Source organism: Podarcis tiliguerta, assembly GCF_965153285.1.
Source record: "Podarcis tiliguerta genome assembly, chromosome: 1".
Classification (NCBI taxonomy): domain Eukaryota; kingdom Metazoa; phylum Chordata; class Lepidosauria; order Squamata; family Lacertidae; genus Podarcis; species Podarcis tiliguerta.
The window spans coordinates 91,262,648-91,283,501 of record NC_139534.1 but is presented as its reverse complement, the minus strand read 5'-3'; the positions used below and the strand labels follow the sequence as shown (position 1 = coordinate 91,283,501).

Below are 20,854 nucleotides of genomic sequence, written 5' to 3'. Positions count from 1 at the left end.
TTGTGACTTTGGTTTTAATTTGGATGATAGCATTGTTTTCCCTTTCCCTTTCCTTTTTTTTGTTTTGCTAGGCACTCAAGCCCTGCCCCCACTCTTCTCCCTTGGCTACCACCAGTGCCGCTGGAATTACGAAGACGAGGACGACGTGGAAGGGGTAGATGCAGGTTTCGATATGCATGACATCCCATATGATGTCATATGGCTTGACATTGAGCACACCGATGGCAAGCGGTACTTCACATGGAATAAGGAGAAGTTTGGCAATCCTGAGAGGATGCAGAAGCAGATACTTATGAAGAAAAAGCGCAATGTGGGTAACGTAGAGAAAGTAGGGAGAAAAATTTCTTTGGAGGGCTGCAGCTCTTGTGGCCTTCATGTGCGGCAGGCAGACGCAGTCCGCCCCTGAGGTTGGGGATCAAGCGCTCGCTTCAGATGGTGCAAGTGAAAAAGGCAGTGCTCCACCCTCCTGACCACTTCTGCTGCTGTGAGGGTGCTATTCTGGCATGTGGCATTGCTGCTTGTCTGCCCCACAGAAGACAGGCGGTAAAGCTTCCAGGAGCGCCCCAGCTCCTGCCAAGTTTGGCAAGAGCCAGGTTGGGCAGGAAAGGAGACAGCAACTCCCATTTCACCTCAGGTGGTGAAACAGGGAGGGCCGCCCCAGATCCATTCGCATCCATTGAGCTGTGATTCCCGACTTTTTAATACGTTGATACTGTCTGTTGCATTTTTTAAAATATGTAATTTAATGTTACCTGTATGTCACCTTGGAAGGTTTTGTATTCTGAAAGACAGGATGTAAATAATGGTAATCCATACATGATAATATTGTGCCGTCTCTCATGTTGGCAGCTGGTCGTCATTCTGGATCCCCATATTAAAGTTGATCCTCTGTATACCATATACTCACAAGCAAAAGAAAGAGGTTACTTTGTAAAAGACCGTAAAGGCGAAGATTTCGAAGGCATCTGTTGGCCAGGTAATAAAGCCCCTCCTTTACTTTTACAAATCCGATGACTGACATTTATGGAAGTTAAAATTTATTAATACAGTGGTGCCCTGCAAGACGAATGCCTCGCAAGACGGAAAACCCGCTAGACGAAAGGGTTTTCCGTTTTGGAGGTGCTTCGCAGGACGAATTTGCTATGGGCTTGCTTCGCAAGACGAAAATGTCTTGCGATTCCTGGGGTTTTTTTTCTCGCTCCCCACCCCCTTTTTCTAAGGCACTAAGCTGCTAATAGCCTTTTAGCAGCTAATCCGCTAATCCCTTAAGCCTTTAATAGCCGCTAATAGCCGCTAAACCGCTAATAGCGCTAATCCGCTAATGGGCTTGCTTCGCAAGACGAAAAAACCGCTAGACGAAGAGACTCACGGAACGGATTCTTTTCGTCTTGCGAGGCACCACTGTAAATAGAAATAAGTTTTATTCTGTACATTAATTGTGTGTGTGATATTGTCTTTCTGTTCTCCTTTTTCAAATCTGTGTTGAAAACTTAATGTGATATATAATTCCTTTTTTAAAAGGGTTAAATGGTTTTTTATGGTCAGAGGTTTGAAGAAAATAATAAAAAAGACTTCTACTCCTCACTGACATTTTTTTTAAAAGCTCTTGATCCTTAATACCTCTAACTTTATTTAAACAGGTATTGCTACCAGGTGTTAGTCATCTGGATCCAAGAGACCCTTTGTCTCTATTTATTTATCATGGCAAGGCAATGATGGCATCGGCTTCAAAATTCTAAGACTAGGAGCTGCTTCCCCCGCTCACTCGGCTCACCAGCCCTTTGCCCTTCCCCCTCACCTGGCAAAGTCCCCTTTACACCTCAACCCCCTCCCTTATCTACCCACAGCTCACCCAGGCCCAGTGGCGTAGCGTGGGTTGTCAGCACCCGGGGAAAGGCAAGTAATTTGCGCCCCCTAACCCGGGGCAAGGCAAGTAATTTGCACCCCCTAACCCGGGGCAAGGCAAGTAATTTGCGCCCCCCCCCCCCCCGCTGCACTGTCCCTCCCCCAGATAGTCCCTCGCTCTCTCTCCCCGCACCGCACCGCACGCCTGGCACCCTCCCCTCCACAGTGGGTGGTGACCCGGCGGCTCGGATCGGATTCGCACAGCCAGCACTGCAGTGAGAGAGAGTGAGTGAGCCAGGTAGGGGCAGAGAGCTGCGAGTGCGAGCGCCCCCCCCCCAGATGTTGCGCCCGGTGCGGCCGGCCCCCCCTGCACCCCCAAGCTACGCCACTGCCCAGGCCTCTCCCCTTCTGTCCCTTTTAAAGGAGGGATCAGGCAGTTCACAAGGCAGCTATGTGAAGGACCTCCCCACCACCACCATTTGCCTGGGCGGGCATGATGACACCTTACATTTTTGTTATATGTATAGGAAGATATAGACATTTGGCCTGTGAGCATGATGAACCTTGTCCAACAACAAGACTAACATTGCAGAGTGTGCACAAAGAGGGTAATATAATGAACTCTTCCAGTCTCCACCGCTGGAAGTTAAATAGACAAACTATAGGTGATGTTAAATAAAAAATAGCATCAGCTGGGTTGGTGGCTGATAATTATCAGGATTGCAGCAGGCAAGGATTGGAAATTAAACACTTTCCTCCTATGCTGTGGTTCTGAGGAAAAATCTCTTATATGAAGCTATTATTTGCTGTAAAAACCCTCTTTGTTGTATTATTGTATTTGCTTGAATATTAATAGGAGATTTTAGCATTGTATTTGTCAACCACAGCATAAAGGCCATATGTTATTTATTTAAATATTTATAAGCTGCCATCCTGAACCAAGTCCTGCAAATGTCATAATTTCTTTACACCTGCAGGTCTCTCATCTTACCTGGATTTCACCAATCCTGAAGTCCGAGAATGGTATGCAGATCAATTTGCCTTCAGCGCCTATAAGGTTTGTGTTCTTTTCTCATGACCCTGTGTGGCAGGATCCTTGGCAGAAAAACCAAGCTCTTAAAAAGTAAGAAACAGGGACTTTCATTTGATGACCGAGGAAGACGATTGATCCAAAATATACTAAGATAAGCGAAGGTTTCCACACAGTCGTTTCTGCATATGACACCAAAGGGACAACTTGGCTCATGCAAGTTCCATTGGAGAACTGTAGCGTCTAACCAATTCCAAATCCTTTTGTGTTGAACGTGATATGGGAATTTTACCATTTGGGATGCTAACCTGGAAGGAAACTTGCTAGTGTTGTGCATGTTCTTCATTCATTCTGGTCCCAGTTGCCCAAGGGTGCCCAAGAAAGAAGATAAGAACCCCATAAGCATTTTGCTTAGAAACCTCTAAAGAAGCCAGCAGCTGATAAAAAATGTAGGGTTGCCACTGTCAGAAACAAATGTCAAAGCAAATATCTGAGATATACTCATTGTATACGGTGGTGCTGCCAAAACTCAAAATTACGCAGTTTTCAGGTTGAATCTATTAAGAGTTTATAAATGGGTACCAAGACCAGTTTTCATAGATACTTAAGAGATTTAAAAATAGCAGAGAAGCTTTATCTGAGCTTTTATCATGGGGTTAGTAATTTAATAAGCTAATTATATTGCTGATGGGATTAGTTTTCCCACCACTAATTCTAATGGGTAGATAAAAAGGTAAAGGGACCCCTGACCATTAGGTCCAGTTGTGGCCAATTCTGGGGTTGTGGCACTCATCTCACTTTATTGGCCGAGGGAGCCGGCGTACAGCTTCCGAGTCATGTGGCCAGCATGACTAAGCCACTCCTGGTGAACCAGAGCAGCGCACGGAAACACCGTTTACCTTCCCGCTGGAGCGGTACCTATTTATCTACTTGTACTTTGACATGCTTTCAAACTGCTAGGTTGGCAAGAGCAGGGACCGAGCAACAGGAGCTCACCCCGTCGCGGGGATTTGAACCGCCGACCTTCTGATCGGCAAGTCCTAGGCTCTGTGGTTTAACCCACATCGCCACCCGCATCCCTATGGGTATCCCTAATCTATCCCTAATGGGTAGATAGATCCCACCTAATCTTGAAGCCCATAAGAGTCCAAGAGAAGCTTCTCTGACAACTGCTTTCCTCTCCTTAGAGTAGTCTGCTTTACATTTTTGAGAGCATGTGTATACCTACCCAGACTGTGTGTGTGTGTGTGTGTGTGTGTGTGTGTGTTAATTGTGGATTAAACCAACAACTTTGATGTAATTAAAATGTTGATAGGGTTCCACTGAAATCCTTTTTGCCTGGAATGATATGAATGAGCCCTCAGTCTTCAGAGGAGTAGAGCTAACCATGCAGAAGGATGCTGTCCATTATGGCAAATGGGAACATCGAGAAGTCCATAATCTCTATGGTTTCTACCAGGTATGGCCTTTGCAGGTGAACAATTTCAATTCCAATCCTCATGCTACTGATTTGTGATGATTAATTATTGTTATTGTATATTTTACATTTTAACATACATTTTAACTCTTCTTAATTAAGCATAACAAAAGCATACCATTAAATGATAGTTACAGTAATTTATCATGGTTTCAACAAGATGTCTCAGAATTGTCTCATACTTTGCCTTGTACTAGTCTAAGACTGTACAAGCCCATTTCCCTCAAAAACAGATCATTCTTTTCTGTATTCCTTCCATGTTTAAATTCATCTGTTTACTTTTAGAAACGATGCCTCATACTGTCAATAACCCTTCCTGTATGAAGATTGTGTGTTTAAAAAATTAGTCTTGCCAGCTCCTGTTCTTTCCTGTACAAGCCGCAGGGCGATTGATTCATGTCAGCCTTCTCTGTTGCTGTTTTAAGGTGTTCTATCTGGCTCTTCTCAGTCCAGAAATGCTGTTGTGTTTTTACTGTTCCTGGCCTCCTCTCTGTACTAGAGTTATAACAGCTGTGTTAAAGCAGATATGTTTCCTCTGGTGTGTTTCAGCAAATGGCAACTGCAGAAGGACTGATCAGGCGAAGTGGGGGGCTGGAGAGGCCTTTTGTTCTCACACGCTCATTCTTTGCTGGCTCCCAAAAGTATGGTAAGCATAGAAGAAGGAAGAATGATGATTAACACGACATAGCTCCCCTTTTCAAGCATCCTCTTCAAACATCAATTAAATCCCCACACAACCATCAAACTCAGAGTTATTTTGGGCTAGTCACCATCTCAACCTGCCCTATCTCACAGTTCACAGGCTTGTTGTGAAGCTAAAATGAGTGGAAGGGACAATCATGTGTGCCACCAAGAGCTCATTGGGGAAAGGGCAGGATGAAAATGTAAGGAATGAATGAATTATCTTTAAACTTTGCTTCCCCAGTTAGCCAGGCTAACCTCAAATATAGTCTTGTTTTATAATCAGGTGTGTGTGAGAGAGACAAGTTCCCCAAACGTACAGAAAATTCTCAGATGTCTGAGGGTGCGGGGGGAAATGCAGGAAACCCTTTGTATAACTGTTAAGTTGTGGGTGAACATATCAGACAACACAGTGATTCTTCAAACAGCTCTTCTTTATTCAGAGGCAGAACAGGACTGAACTGAGGAGCTCAGTCAGCCTGCTTATATAGAGCTCCAGAACAATGTAACTGTTGCCATTTTCTAAAACTATCCAATCACTGAACGTCACTTTCGATCCTTCATTTGCATAACTATCTACAGTATCCCCCTGCTGACCCAGGGTGGGAACTTCAGTACATAACAATAACAATCAGCTAACAAGTCTAAATAATCATATTCTGTAACAATTAAGAACATTTCTTATGAATGAAACTTTCTTCTAAGTCTTGATCGAAGCTTACTAGGTGTGTCTTGGGAGCAAATAACATTCTTTTGAGGACAAGATTCTCTTGGGGTTCCTCACAATACTATTTTCCTTCCCTCCTCCTGAGGGACATTGGCGGAATTCATTTTAGAACTTTGCACAAGGATTTTTGAAATCCCGTCAACAAATCACTGTATCTTTTTCTGTTGGTTCCCAGGGCCTCAGAACGAGGTCTTTGCCAGCTTGTGCTATCTGAAACCCCTTTAGCTTGAAATGCCAATGATTGAATTTGAGACTTCAGACATTTGGAGCATCTGTCATGCTGTGGAGATCTCATAATATTAAGCTGTTGCCTCTTCTTGTACTGCAAATAAGTTAAAGAAGGAATGTTATAAGTTAAATAAGGAACTCAAGAGTCTAATAGGGCTAGAAATAGTAATAAATAGCAACTTAATATTGGGCTGTAGCTTTCAGGCTTTTGCAATAGGTAGATTTTTAAGACGCTGAAAACCCAGATTGTAACTCACTCATTGATGTTCTGAGAGATCGTGTTATTATATCAATGACCCATGTATTGAATGCTGCCATCAAAAAGACACATGTGCTGATCAGACTGAAATCAGTCTGTTTGCCAACTTCCTTTTCAGTGGGTGAGGATTGAGCGGAAAACCTGCTGGCCTGATTTTAGGGTGCATTTCCTCTATCCTTGTTCTTCTTAAATCAAGAACAGTGTGACAACTGACACTGATCTTGTCACCATGCAGACACCAGAACAGGGATCATATGTGATGCCTGGCTGACCTATCACACAATGCAGTTCATGTGAGTCATTATCAAACAGCTGATAATGGTAACAGCTGATAACATATGGTAACATATGGATTTGTGCATCTGCACACATATAGCATGAGCCTCATGCGCATCTGCTTAGAAGTAAAACCTATGGATATCTTTTGAACTTAACACCCAATGTCCACAAACACAGTCTGTGAACTTGATATTTCTAGGTGCCGTATGGACTGGAGACAATAAAGCAAAATGGCAGTACTTGAAAATCTCCGTTCCAATGTTGCTGACAATCAGTACGGCAGGAATTTCTTTCTGTGGAGGTAAGGGACGTGTTGGGTTGCAATCTCCATGTTACTAAGCAATTGAGCTCATTTCACTTGTGCCTTTTCAAAAGCCTCAATTATTTCTATGAATGAAAGAAGTTTCACTGTATTGTTTTAGATGCCGGCTGAAATCATATTTATTTCAACAATGGTATCCAGACACAGAGTTTAGTCTTAGTTTACTCTTTCTTTCTTTTTTGCTGGTTTTGTCTGGGTATCATTGATAATTTTATACTCCTTAATGTATACTGCTTAGAGATTTCTGTTGATTAACTTTTTTTCTTCTTAAAAATCTAAATAAATTAACTTTCATATAGTGAGTTATAGCTGACCTTAAGAGGGCGTCCATCCACAGGGAACATAGGAAACTGCCTTATACTAAGTCAGATCATTGTGCCATCTAGTCAAGTATGGTCTATGATGACAGGCAGAGCCTCCCCAAGGTCTTTCCCGGCCTGATCTGTATATTCCAGGGTATGAACCAGGTGCTTTTTGTTCACACACAAAAATCACAGACAGCTTCCTAGGTGGGGTAGAACCACCTGTAGCTGCAAACTGGAAATGACATGACTCGGTAAAGCACACACTTTATAGTAATGGTTTGCATACCTGGATAGCTCAGTTGGTTGCAGGGTTGATTCCCATGTGGGACAGCTGCATATTCGTGCATAACAGGGGGTTGGACCTCCTCTCCCTCCTGCTAAGTGGCAGTGACACACTTTGCAGGAAGCTAATGTTGTACCTCCTCTCTACCAGCTGAGTCATGTCTGCAAAGCATGTGCTTTACCACTGAGCTTAACATCCTTTCTCCTGATTTTGGGAATACAGTGGTACCTCAGGTTACATACGCTTCAGGTTACATATGCTTCAGGTTACAGACTCTGCTAACCCAGAAATATTACCTTGGGTTAAGTACTTTGCTTCAGGATGAGAACAGAAATTGTGCTCCGGCAGCGCGGCGGCAGCAGGAGGCCCCATTAGCTAAAGTGGTGCTTCAGGTTAAGAACAGTTTCAGGTTAAGTACAGACCTCCGGAACGAATTAAGTACTTAACCTGAGGTACCACTGTACATGCATATCCAGTTTGGGGTCACAGGTTTCCGGTAGTTTTTTTATACCTTCTTCTCTGAAGTAGTTTCTGTGTTGGGGGGAAATTGCTTTTCTGAAAATACAGCCCAACTGGGGAAGAATCTGGGAAGTTTGTATTTTCCAACCCTTTCTCAGAAACCAATTCATAATTTTTCTGAAATCCAGCTGATGTGGGCGGATTTATTGGAAATCCAGAACCAGAGCTGCTAGTTCGATGGTATCAGGCTGGAGCCCTACAGCCTTTCTTTAGAGGCCATGCCAATATGAACACCAAGCGCCGTGAGCCCTGGTTGTTTGGTGAGGAGAACACGCGGATCATCAGAAATGCTATCAAGGAGCGCTACTCCCTTCTTCCATATCTCTATGCTTTGTTTTATCGAGCACATACAGTTGCAGAGCCGGTCATGAGGTAAGCTCAGAATTAAAGAGACTCATTTCTGCTTCGTAAGTCGTTATGGGATAAATCCTAGTGAATCATAAATGATTAAAATAGCATCTAAATAACACTCAAATTATAAACAGAAAATAGTGACCCTTGGTTTCTGATATGAATACTAGTGCACGTCTTCTAAAAAGTCTTTGCTGCTTCCACTTTCTTCCTTTACATAGGCCTGTTTGGGTAGAATTCCCCAAGGAACTGGAAACGTTTGGCATCGAAGATGAGTATATGCTTGGTAAGTTTAAAGGTTGAAGGAACCTTTTATAAAACATGGCAGTGGTGTAATCAGAAGATGCAACAGCTGTGACAGAAAGGCAACACACAAACTAGATAGGATGAGGGAGATGTCTCATGTTAGTGGTTAGGATTCATCCAGAGAACTCTGAGGAGATCAGGCTTATAGTTTCAGAATTCCCAGTCTTCCATAGACCAGATGTGAGTTTGCTTCATTCTGCACTCGTTGCTTCTGGTCTCCTTGGCTGGCAAAGCTAATTAAACCAGTCACTGGACCTCTCATGATGGGTGGAGAGGTGTTCATGGGAATCCTTCCTTGGGACACACCCCATATCTTCAGGAAATAACTACAGAAGAAGAAATGTGAACTCAATGGGTGTTCTGATAATGAGGGAAAAGTTATTCTAGCATTTCTTTATGGAGTGCATTCTGATTATTATTATTATTATTAATCTTTGCCTCTTAATCTTAGGAAAGAATTGAAGTTGTTTTATACTATGTGTTGAATAATTTTTCTCACAGATTAATGTCAATCACTTCTGTCAGCTCAAGGCTATCCTCTATAATGCTGTGGATAGCAGGCTGGGTTTGGGTACAAAAAGCCCATCTTCAAATTCCAGCCCAGTCAGAAAGCCCCCTGGGTGGCCTTTAGCCCCCTGGGTGGCCTTCAGAAACTACAGGGTTGTTGTGAGGACAAATTAGAATTTGTAAAGCATCTTTGAATACTGGAAGGTTTTGTGAGAAAAGATGAACTGTTAGGAAACTGCTATTTGCATATTCAAACAAGACCTCTTGCATATTCTAGACCAGTTTTTTTTTTAATGGCATAGTCACACCTCTAATAGAAAAGAAGGTACTACTTTTCCAAATGCTATACTGAATCCATGGTAGAAATATCAGCAAATGGCTAGATAATGATATAATCCCATAGTAGTATTGCTTTTCTTCTCTATGTAATTCAGGAAATGCTTTGTTGGTGTATCCAGTCACTGAACCAAAAGTCACTGCAGTTGATGTCTTTCTGCCTGGCCCTCAAGAGGTAATGAAAACTATTATCAATTCCTTTATTTCCCTTTTTTATATACCCTTGTGTTTCTATGGGGCTTTCAATCAAAATTAGGCTACTAGGCATTTCTGCAATAGATATAAGTACATGATCTGGGACTACACAAAACAGCCCTCACCATAATCAGATTTAATCTAAGTAATAGTCTAATAAAAAATAAGTTGTGATTCGAGGACCCGATCCCCGCTTGGGGAATAAAGACACGTGGACACAGAATGTAAGGTTAATGGGTAAGGTAAAGGCTACAACTTTATTGATTACAGCATGTGAGAAGGTATTGGCTTAGGCATTGGACCACGGAACATTAGACTCCACCCACTCGTAGAGGGGTGAGTCTGAGTTAACCACCAGTAGGGGAAGCCTGTTGATGCTAATCCAACTATAGGCTCTCTTCTTCATGTCACCGAGGGTCGTGCCATGGCCCCCCGCCACACGGGCATCGGACAGGATCCACGACTGCCGGAATCCTTTAGCGGAATACCCAAAATTGCCGGGGAAGGCGATGGCCACACCTTGCCCCCCAAAACACCAACAACACATTCCAATGCCTAACCGCCAAATACCACGAAAGTTGTGACGGTTGCTATGAGGTAGGCGAAAAAAATCAAGAGGCCGGGCCTATTTAGCCAATTGGAAAAAAAACTCCTACCAGGCCCCTTGGTTAAACAGGGCGACCAACCAGAGGTCCATAGCAAAGTCTCAGGAACAGCTAATCTAAAGGGAGTGGAGGGTGGGTGACTCGAAGAAAATGTGTGTGCAATGGTGGGGATGGCTGGCGCGGCTGCGTTTGAGCAGGAAGCCCCGCCCCCGCCGAGCTTCCCTATTGGGTGCCCAACCTGGGAGGGGCGTGGCGCCAGCCCTGAAGTTGAAGCAGGGGGCGGAGCGCCCCCTGCATGACGCGGGAATCGTCTTCCGCTCACAACCCCTCCCCTCCTAGGAGGAGGAAAGGCTTTATCTAGCTTCCTCTGAAAGCTTCAGCACAACATTCAGACAAATAGTTTATCAGCCTTGTTTTTATACTGATTTATATTTATGCTGTTGTTTTATTTGATTGTTACACAATATGAACTTGCTTTTTGCAACAAAGAGCAAGGCAGGAATGTTTTAAATAAAATGTATTTTAAACATTCAGTAAGAGTTGGACCTCAAATTGCAAGGACTAATACTCTTTCAGTTGCATCCCTCATGGTGCAACCACAGTGACCTATGTTTCCAAATGGCTTCTAGACTGTTCTAGAAAGTGCTGCAGCAGGCATTGTGTGTATTCAGTACTTTGGTTGATATTTGGATGGATTTTGGCGATCAGTGGGGTAGCTCCTTGTGTCCCCCTCCAGTAGCTCTCAAACATGCTTGTGGCAACAGCACTGCCTTCTGGTCCCAATTCAAGATGCTGCTTTGCTTTCCGAAAAATTGCAATTCCAAGCCCTTCATAGCCTTGGACTTACACTTCATCTGATGCATGAAGTGTAACATAACTCAGCATAACTTCATGCATTGGGTGAAATGCAGGTCCCATGGAGGCCTTGGAATTGCAACTGTATATTGTATACATTGGGTTGTACCTAGCTCTGTGTGAATAGCATTCCACTCATGCAACAGAACTTTTGCTTCCTCTGCCCTCCCTTTGCTTCCCCCAAAATCTGCTCCAAAATGTCCCCAAACCCTCTGGAGTAAAATTTGAGGATGCACGGGGGACTGCAGGTGAGACAGAAGAGTTCCTTTGCACAAGTGGAAGTCTGTTGCATGAGCAGAATGACAGCATTGGATACAACCCATGGGTTTTGGTTTTTTTGAGAGTGGGTGTAAAAATTTGAGGTTAGGGGGAATACAAAAAAAAATAGGCATTGATGTAAACGCTGGTAATTCACATAGCAGACACCGGTACCAGGCTGCTGATGTGTCACCAAGAACAGTGTTGTGAACCACCGCTGCTAAGTATGCAATTTTCCATGTCTGTACTTCTCTGCATTATATTTCTCATTTGTACAACCCTCCTTCATCTGACCTGACCAAATGTCCCCATGTGTATATAATGCATATACATATATCTCAGGGTAACATTTCATGCATCTGATGAAGTGGACTGCAGTCCATGAAAGCTTGTGCTGTAATAAATGTGTTAATCTTTAAGGTGTTACAAGATTATTGTTCTTAATACTCTGGTTTTATTATCACTTTCTTATTGCTTTTACATGTGTGGATATTGGTGAATTATTGGTTGATTTGATATTCTGTCAGGCTTTTATGTCATGGTGTCCCTTAAGCAAGGCAAGGAGGTGGGATCTAAATTTGTAGAACTCATTCAGGGTTCTTCTTTTTTCCTGTTTATCCTGCTGCAGATCTGGTATGACTTTCGAAAATTTATCCGTCTGGAAGGTCACGGCACAGTAAAGATTCCAGTGACACTGAACAGTGTACGTTTGTGTTTTTATATCACTGATTTGACTAATGGGGGGGGGGGGGACTTGCTTCAAAGACTTGTGGATAGGGTTGTATATGCACCCAACACAGACAACAATTATGTTTGAATCTACAAGGTTAAGAAGATACTACGAGGAAAGAATTTTACTGCAAGAATGTAATGTAGATTTTAATGCAAGAAAAGGCCCGAAGGCTTGACCGTTGAAGGCTTTGAATACACTTCCACCTTAAATTACAACATTTATCTAGAAATATATACATATAAAAGCATACAGACATCCAGTACAGTGGAACCTTGGTTCTCAAATGACTTAGTTGACAAACAAATCGGCTCCCGAACACTGTAAACCCAGAAGTAAGAGTTCCGGTTTTCAAACGTTTTTCGAACGTCCAACACAGCTTCCGCTTGAGTGCAAGAAGCTCCTGCAGCCAATCAGAAGCCACACCTTGGTTTTCGAACAGTTTTGGGAGTCGAACAGACTTCCAGAATGGATTAAGTTTGAGAACCAAGGTACCACTGTAATTCTATTTGTTATTCCTAAGAACATGATTATATTCATTGGCATCCATGAAATAAAAGAATAAACTATGAAATAAAATAATAAACTTCAAATTTCGAATGTACGGTATAAGTAAATATGAAATTTTATTTTCCTTTCAGAGACTACAAAATCTGTCATATTCAATATATAATATCTGCAACCTCCTATATGTGTCTGCTTCATTGTTTTACTCCCATATAAGGATGTAGAATGCAAGTCAGTTGTGCTGTCACTAAGACTGAAATCCTATGCATATTCACTCAGAAGTCAGCCCTATTAAGTTTCATCATATGTAAACAGTTACTCCCTGAAATATAAGACACCTATGCAATTGGGATTGGTTAACTGCTCCAGAAAAGAAAGGTGCACAGGACCAGATTTGTGGGATGTGTTTTGTTGTCTGCTATCCTTCATTCCAAGGAAGCTTACTGTATTTAATTTTTTTCTGTCCTTTCCTGTTTGCAGATTCCTGTAATGCAGCGTGGGGGAACTGTTATACCATTAAAGACTTCTGTAGGAAAATCTACAGAACTGATGGTAGATGTTCCATATGAACTGCGTGTTGCCTTAGATACAAAGGTACCGTGAAATTATATTTTACACACTTACTTTGTATATTTTGCTAGATTTCTAAAAAGTGCAAGTACCCCCTGGAAATTTCCAGCCCTGTTTCTGTTCTGACCCTCCATTTTGTCATCACTACGCCCTTGGTTCCTGTTTTCCCTCTGTATGCAGCCATGCCTTTTCTCCTACCCACACCAAGCTTAACCTATATCATGTCAAATTTCATTCTCTCAAAATTAATTTAAATTTGTGCAGATTTAAACATGAACCCCACAAACTGTTTTCAGTAAAATCGACTTGTGTATGGTTACTACAGTCAAACCTCAGTTTCCGAATGCCTCCATTATCGTACGTTTCGGCGCCCAAATGCCGAAAACCCAGAAGTAAGTGTTCTGGTTTTCGAACGTTTTTCAGAAGCCGAACTTCCTACATGGCTTCTGCTTGAGTGCAAGAAGCTCTTGCAGCCAATCAGAAGCCGCGCCTCGGTTGTCAAACATTTCGGAAGCTGAACAGGCTTCTGGAACGGATTACATTCAACAACCGAGGTTTGACTGTTATTGACATATTTCTGTTTCTTTTCAAGAGCCAATGTTGAGGGAGGACAGGTTGGAGGGGAGGAAGTCCCTTTACCCAAACGGAAGTCCTTGCACACGGCTTCTGCTGACAGGACTCATTTATTATCTGTCTCTAGTCTGAATGCATAGATTGGCCTTAAGATCTTCAGAAGTGTTTTGAACCATTCAAAAACCAACATGTGGCAGTTAGTAGAAGTAACCCTGTACAGCTTTGTTAGCTGTTTGACATTTTTTCTTGCTGTGTAGGAGTCTGCAGTGGGCGAGCTTTATCTGGATGATGGCCATTCGTTCCAGTATCTCCACGAGAAGAAGTTCCTGCTCAGGAAGTTCACCTTCCACAAGAATGTCTTCTCATCTAGGTAATGTGCACTGAAAAAGCAGAGGCAGAAGGCGGTGTTAAGAATCCTAGGCCAGTAGTTTAATAATGAGAAATACTTTAATAACTACACCGTGAGCTGGGCAAAATAAGTTTTGTCCACCGCTCACAATGTAATGAAATGTTACATCAAGTGAATGACAGTTGCTCTGGCATGGTCCAGGTGTAGTGAACATAGAAGGGATTTACAGTATTTAGGGGGGAATAAAATGACTGGCAGTCAAATTAGTGCAAAGAATGAGCAGCAAATCCTACAGGATTGGATAGTAAGAAACACAGGAGAATTTTGCTCTGCTGATGTCTGTTTCTCAGTCCAGAAGCCATAAAGGGTGTAAAAGCCTTCCCCAATCTGGTGCCTTCCAGATGTTGCAAACTACAACTCCTAGCAGTACTGGCAGTGGTTGATGGGAGTTTTAGTTCAAAACATCAGGTGGGCTTCAGATGGTAGAAGGATCTCGGGGTCCCAAATTTCAGCGGCACTCAGTACAATGCCAAAATTCAGCATCCCTTCTCTCTCGCTCCATTCTAAATCATAGTTGCAGCATCCACAGAGGCGACCCCAAGACTCCAAACTGGTTGTTCTCCCCTAAAGCCACCTCTGTCTAGAGTGAATGGTTCATCCTGTTATGATTCTGACTATGCCACACCATTTCCAATAAGGGTCCTTTTGAGAGGGGAGGAGTATAAAGAGGCTTAACTTATTTAATTAAAGTATTTGTTTAAAATACAGACTGCTTTTAGGGGTCAAAACCTTCACAATATAGCTAACTATTTTCCAAATACCCCTCATGTATCCATAGATTTTCAAAACACACTTAAAAAAAAAAATTCCTATTTTTATTATTGACACGGCAGTATGCTCAAGAAGAAAACATACACAGTACACACATGAGACATAGCCATTTTGTCATATACCCTAGATTCTGATTCTGTCTTTTGATTCTCACAGGTGTGCAGATGAAAACGGGCAATTTCATACAAAGTGTGTAGTTGAGCAGATATTGATCTTGGGAATAAAAAAACAACCATCTTCTGTGACGGCTAGCATTCATGGTAAGAGACAGAAATATTTTACGCCATCTAAAGATGCTTCTTAAGATTCTTCCACCCTAGAGTACTTCAGTTAAGGCACTGGTTTTCCTGCTGCACAGAGACCTATCAGTGGAGCAGGGACAGCAGGAAGCAGCGAGCATCTCTGTGCAGAAGGAAGTCCCCTTGCTTCCTCTCACTCTCCCATCTCCTGTGCTGCTGGAGATTTTTGGGAAGGTTTGGGAAAAAACACCTGAAGAGGTTCAGAATTGAGTTGATTTCCCAAGCCCCTTTCAGCCACTCAGTCAGATCCTGAGGTGTTTTGAGCAGAAGTTGGATATCTGTTGGAGAAGAGGAATTGTCTGAAAGCACAAGCTTCATTCGGAGCACTAATCAGCCCCAGTTTGTTTTCATTATTCCAGAACTTGAGTGATGCTGCTATATGAGAATTGTTACGATCAAATAAACCACAGTTTAATCCTGTAAACTAACTAGGGGAGGGCCCACAAAAATATTCAGGAATTGCAGAATAGCAAAGAATATGGTGAGTGAAATAACGAAAAATGTGTGGACTCTCACACACCTAAGATGCACACAGAAAATTGGATCTGAATGACCCATTTGCAAGCTAATGTCCCATCTTGACACAACCCCAGTGATATTATCTAAAGCAGCAGTTCTCAACCTGTGGGTTCCCAGATGTTGTTGGACTACAACTCCCATCATCCCTAGCTAGCAAGGCCAGAGCTCAGGGGACCCACAGGTTAAGAACCACTGATCTAAAGGCTCATCCACACACCTGCTTGTCCCATGCCTTGAAATCAGTTTTGTGTTTGCCTCACAGCTTTCTCCACTCTTTACCGCTGATTCAGAACAAATGGCAATCTGCAGAAAACCCAGCTGCGATTTGGTCCGATTCAGCATTAAAGAGTGTGTTTTCCCAGGAGAAAGCAGTAGGGCAAATGGAGGTTTGGACAAGCTCTTATTCTAAGGGTTGTTTGATGTACAGGAGTTTGCTTCAGAGCAGCAGGGGTAACCTAGGGTTGTGGTCTGATCAGCCTTATGAGCTTCATATATGTCTTTCTTCAGTAGATTTTAAAAATGAATATAACGTGTGTGTTTTTAATTCTGTTGACATTCAGATGGGAAAGACCAAGCAGTGGCTTTCACATATGATGCCAAGATCTCTGTGTTGACCCTTCAGAAGCTTTCACTAAATGTTGGCATTGACTGGGCGCTTCATATCAAGTGAAACAGCAGAACCAGAGAATTGGAAGGAAAGCCGAACAATAATGGTTGAGGGTGACTCAGTTCACTCTTTTGAAATGGACAAAACAAAGTTATATTTAATTAATTGAATCATGACTTTCCGATACCATTTGCAACAACTGTTAGGCTTCCAGGATAATTGTGGATTTGTGCCTCAGAGCCATGCAACAATATCTGGAAAGTGATGCTTTCTTGCTTTTTTAAAGACTTCTGCTCTAAACCTGTTTTTCAGCATTATGGAATAACAGTTTTTTATTGGTATAATGAATATTTTGAAGAAGGTAATAGCCTGGAAGAATCTCTACCAAACCCACCAATGTAATACATAGAATTTTTTCAGCAAGATGGCATTTGACAGGAAAAATTACAACTCTTTTTTATAATCCATATTCACTTCCTGCAGAGACTTCCTTATCCATAGAACAATGTCCAGTTTTCTTACTTGGGAAAAAATGAAGTCTTGGGCGAACATTCATCAGTTAACATAGTTCATATAGCCTGTATCATTGTGGACACTGTGTTTCCGTTGCAAGAACAAACCAAACAAGTATCATGATGAATTTGGAGTGACTCAGATATGACAGAGAGGTCCCCAATGGATCTTTTAAGCATTTGGCTGATTCAAACTTTCTTTTCCTGAGCACTTCAGTCAGATCAAAACACAAAGCTTCGCAGTTTGTCTCATTTTATGGTATACAACTAAACAAAATGCAACCTTCTTGTGTTGCCCCATATTTTAAGTGTTGTCCCATATTTTAGAATGATTCATAGATATTGCAGAACACATCAGAGTACAGTACAGTAGTACCTTGGGTTACATACGCTTCAGGTTACAGACTCCGCTAACCCAGAAACATTACCTCGGGTTAAGAACTTTGCTTCAGGATGAGAAAAGAAATTGTGCTCCGGCAGCGTGGCAGCAGTGGAAGGTCCCATTAGCTAAAGTGGTTCTTCAGGTTAAGAACAGTTTCATGTTAAGAACGGACCTCTGGAACGAATTAAGTTCTTAACTCGAGGTACCACTGTACTGGATTCCATAAAAAGTAAAAATGAGCATTAATTAAAATGCCAGAAATTCAGATTAAGGCAAATCTTAATTGGGCCAACCAATATATTACAGAATACCGTGCAAGATATCAAATTCTAGACAACTTGCAAGCAGAGCATTATTCCTTGAGGGAACATTCCCACAATTGCTAGGTAAAGTTACCCAGTTTGACTTTTATTGACTTTCTGCCTAGTACACCACCTAAAATTAACTTGACTACCTAGTTCCTCTTGATTCTTATCAAGGAACTTGTATGTTTCACTTAAGGGTGGAGACCAGACCCTGGGTAGAAGCCAATTTTTATATTTGCAGACGTGGGGAATCAGCCATTGTTACGCTAAGTTATTGTTCCCACAAGACCTTGGTTCAACCTGATAACTTGCATAGTAGCTTCATTTTAATATCTGCTGCTTCCTCCTCCATTCCAGCTTAAGAATGTGACCAGATACAGATTCTATGGCTTCAACAACAACAAAAATAAGAGCTTTTAATCTCACAAACTGCTCAGTGTCATAACTTACAGTCAAGATTTCTGTGTTATAATAGGTTTTTCATAATAAAAGGAAATAAAGAATCTCTCTTACTTCTCCTGCTACCTTTTATTCACTGCCTTCCCGTGCTGAGAAAGCAATGCCTCTCAAAGAAGGGGAGGCAGTGTCTTGTCCAAGGATTTTCTATCTAGAAATAAGTTAGTTGCATTCACAAGCAAGCAGATGCTGAAGTGTGGATAGAAAAATCTAACTCCTTCAATGTGCAGCAACACATTTGAAAGACATTTCCCTGCTGTGTCTTAGCACATAGTTCCACCTGCTGCTGAACTTTCCCCCTTTCTGTAGAAAGAATGTCTGGCAGAGCCAAGATTTGCTGAACAAATTGCTATCACTGCATTTTAAGATGCTGTGAATGTAAATTGATCCACATAAGCCTGCTTTCCAAGGGATGTAAGGGCTCTTGCTCACTTATTCCATAGTACTGTTCTGAGGACAGTGTGTATTCTGGTCACAGGGCATAGTCTTGAGGGAACTTTATGCAAGCACTTTCTGAAGCTAAGCAAGTTGGAATCTGGGCAGCATGTATACTGCCTGGAACTTCATGGTGGAAGAAAGACTCGATATAAATGTGCTTATATTTCTGCATTTCTCTGTGGCTTGGAGATAACCTTGCTGTATCTAGTATTTGAGCTCTTATGGTTGTAAAAATATGTTCAGAAATGGATGGGTAATGCATGCTGAACACTCAGAGTTTAACACCACAATCCTATACATTCAACAGTAAGCCATTCAGGGGGGTTTACAACTGGGTAAGTGTGTTTGTAGGATTGTAGCCTATACTAAATGCAAATACTCTTAGCTTAGCTTGTTGTTTGACATATGACAGGGATGGAGAACCTGCAGCCCTTCAGATGTTGTAAGACTCCCACCAGCATGGCCTACAGTCAGGGATGATGACAGCAGTAGTTCAACAACGTCTGGAAGGCTACAGGTCTGCCCCCCCCTGCCCCCCAAAAGAGAATAGCTGATAGCCATCCCATGTAACCATGGCAGCTAAGCAAAATTAATGTGTTGATGGCCCATCGCAGTCATGTCCTTCCAGAGACATCTGATTGGTTAGTATTTGAAATCTTGCTTGACACCTAAAGGTACTAAATGAGAAGACATTGGCAGGGGTGAAGGGAACTATATATACAGCATGAGAAGTGATGTCTTTCTCAAACTATTTTCAACTGTCTTAAACTCTACTGCCCATCTTCAGCCTGAATGTACAAATTTGCCAGTCACCGGACTTAAAGGTAAAGGTAAGGGGACCCCTGACCATTAGGTCCAGTCGTGACCGACTCTGGGGTTGCGGCGCTCATTTTGCTTTATTGGCCAATGGAGCCGGCGTACAGCTTCCAGGTCATGTGGCCAGCATGACTGAGCCACTTCTGGCAAACCAGAGCAGCGCATGGAAACGCCGTTTACCTTCCCGCCAGAGTGGTACCTATTTATCTACTTGCACTTTGACGTGCTTTCGAACTGCTAGGTTGGCAGGAGCAGGGACCGAGCAACGGGATCTCACCCCATTGCGGGGATTCAAACCGCCGACCTTCTGATCAGCAAGTCCTAGGCTCTGTGGTTTAACCCACAGCACCACTCACGTCCCTCATCACTGGACTTAGAAATACTTTAAAACTGTTTAAATGTTGTCCCATGGTATTATTACTGTTGTCTTCTTCAGCCCAACTCTGCACTTTTTTTTTCTTTTGTCAAATAGAAGCTGCTGAGACCAGCAGAAACCTATAGCAGTTTATAAATATAAGCATAAGATAGAGGCCAAGGTCGTTTTGTGACAACCAAGGCACAGTTACCAAAGCTTCCCTAACTCGTAGAAGATGTGGCTCTAGTTCCGGTGGCACAAATCATTGCTATAAAAATCAATCTCAAAGACTGAGTAACTTGGCTTTGTTCAGCTTCCTTCAGATACACGTCATAGCAGCCATTGCCAAATAACTAAGGTAGTAACTTTTATGGGGCAAACTTGTTAGAATCCATGTGTTTTTGACCAGTGACAAAGGATTCTATGTAACTTCAAAGCTTGCATGCTGTTACATCAACCAAGATTAGTCTGTTGAAGCTAGTTTTACTTGTTGTGTTTTGGGTAGTAGATTAAGCCTATGTATTTTTAACTGGAAGCAAGTTCCACTTGGGACTTAACCCCCAAGAAAAAGCACATAAATTTTGGAGCCTGACATCACAACACTGCTCGATTATGCCAAGATCCTGTTCTCACAGTTGCCAACCAAATGCCTATAGAAAGCTGTCAATCAGGAGCTCAGCAGCCACCCCACCTGTGGTTCCCAGCAACTGGTTTTCTGCCTCCAACAGTTGTCTGTGCCTAACTGTAGTGGTCACAATTGGTTATCATTCTTACTCATGTTCAGAACATTGCATTGAGGCAGTGCCAAGTGTTCCACAGAAAAATGTTGACTGGGATTTCGTAGCAGTGCTCCAGCTGGTTTGTTTAAAAATAGTTTTTACGACTATCTTGATACAGAAGATTCTTTCAATCTGAGGCCAGCTTATGAGAGCCCAAAGCTTTAGGCTCTCTTTCTCTCTCAATGGTGGCACAGGTAGAGAAATAAACCAAAAGAATAAAAGTAGGCAGATGTTTTTCCCAGTTTGGGCATTCTGCCATTGGTGCTGGCGGTGTTAGAATGCTGCTGTAACCTGAATAACGTGAGTATTTGCATAGCAGTGAGCTCACCAAGCTTAATTTGCTTCTAGTCTTTCCCCTGGCCACAGCTGCCAGAAGATAGTTTGCTTGTGCCTCACACTATCAGAGGTAAACAGAACCTGGATATAAAATATGAACACAATAGAATGTTTAAAATAAA

The 20,854-nt window shown here is 42.4% G+C and overlaps 1 protein-coding gene across 4 annotated transcripts in view; it reads left to right on the top strand.

Annotated features, from left to right (window-relative positions):
- GANC (glucosidase alpha, neutral C) overlaps positions 1 to 18,064 on the top strand; it is a 28,195-nt gene extending 10,131 nt beyond the window's left edge. For all 4 annotated transcript variants that reach the window (XM_083449826.1, XM_083449825.1, XM_083449828.1 and 1 more), the window contains exons 11-24: positions 72 to 310; positions 850 to 976; positions 2,823 to 2,902; positions 4,191 to 4,334; positions 4,902 to 4,998; positions 6,726 to 6,827; positions 8,084 to 8,327; positions 8,528 to 8,592; positions 9,554 to 9,630; positions 11,997 to 12,071; positions 13,086 to 13,199; positions 14,006 to 14,118; positions 15,085 to 15,188; positions 16,307 to 18,064. In XM_083449826.1, coding sequence (XP_083305952.1) covers positions 72 to 310; positions 850 to 976; positions 2,823 to 2,902; positions 4,191 to 4,334; positions 4,902 to 4,998; positions 6,726 to 6,827; positions 8,084 to 8,327; positions 8,528 to 8,592; positions 9,554 to 9,630; positions 11,997 to 12,071; positions 13,086 to 13,199; positions 14,006 to 14,118; positions 15,085 to 15,188; positions 16,307 to 16,416 — 1,691 coding nt within the window. In that variant the 3' untranslated portion in view covers positions 16,417 to 18,064. The remainder of the gene's footprint in view (positions 1 to 71; positions 311 to 849; positions 977 to 2,822; positions 2,903 to 4,190; positions 4,335 to 4,901; positions 4,999 to 6,725; positions 6,828 to 8,083; positions 8,328 to 8,527; positions 8,593 to 9,553; positions 9,631 to 11,996; positions 12,072 to 13,085; positions 13,200 to 14,005; positions 14,119 to 15,084; positions 15,189 to 16,306) is intronic.
- Positions 18,065 to 20,854: the final 2,790 nt, after the last annotated feature.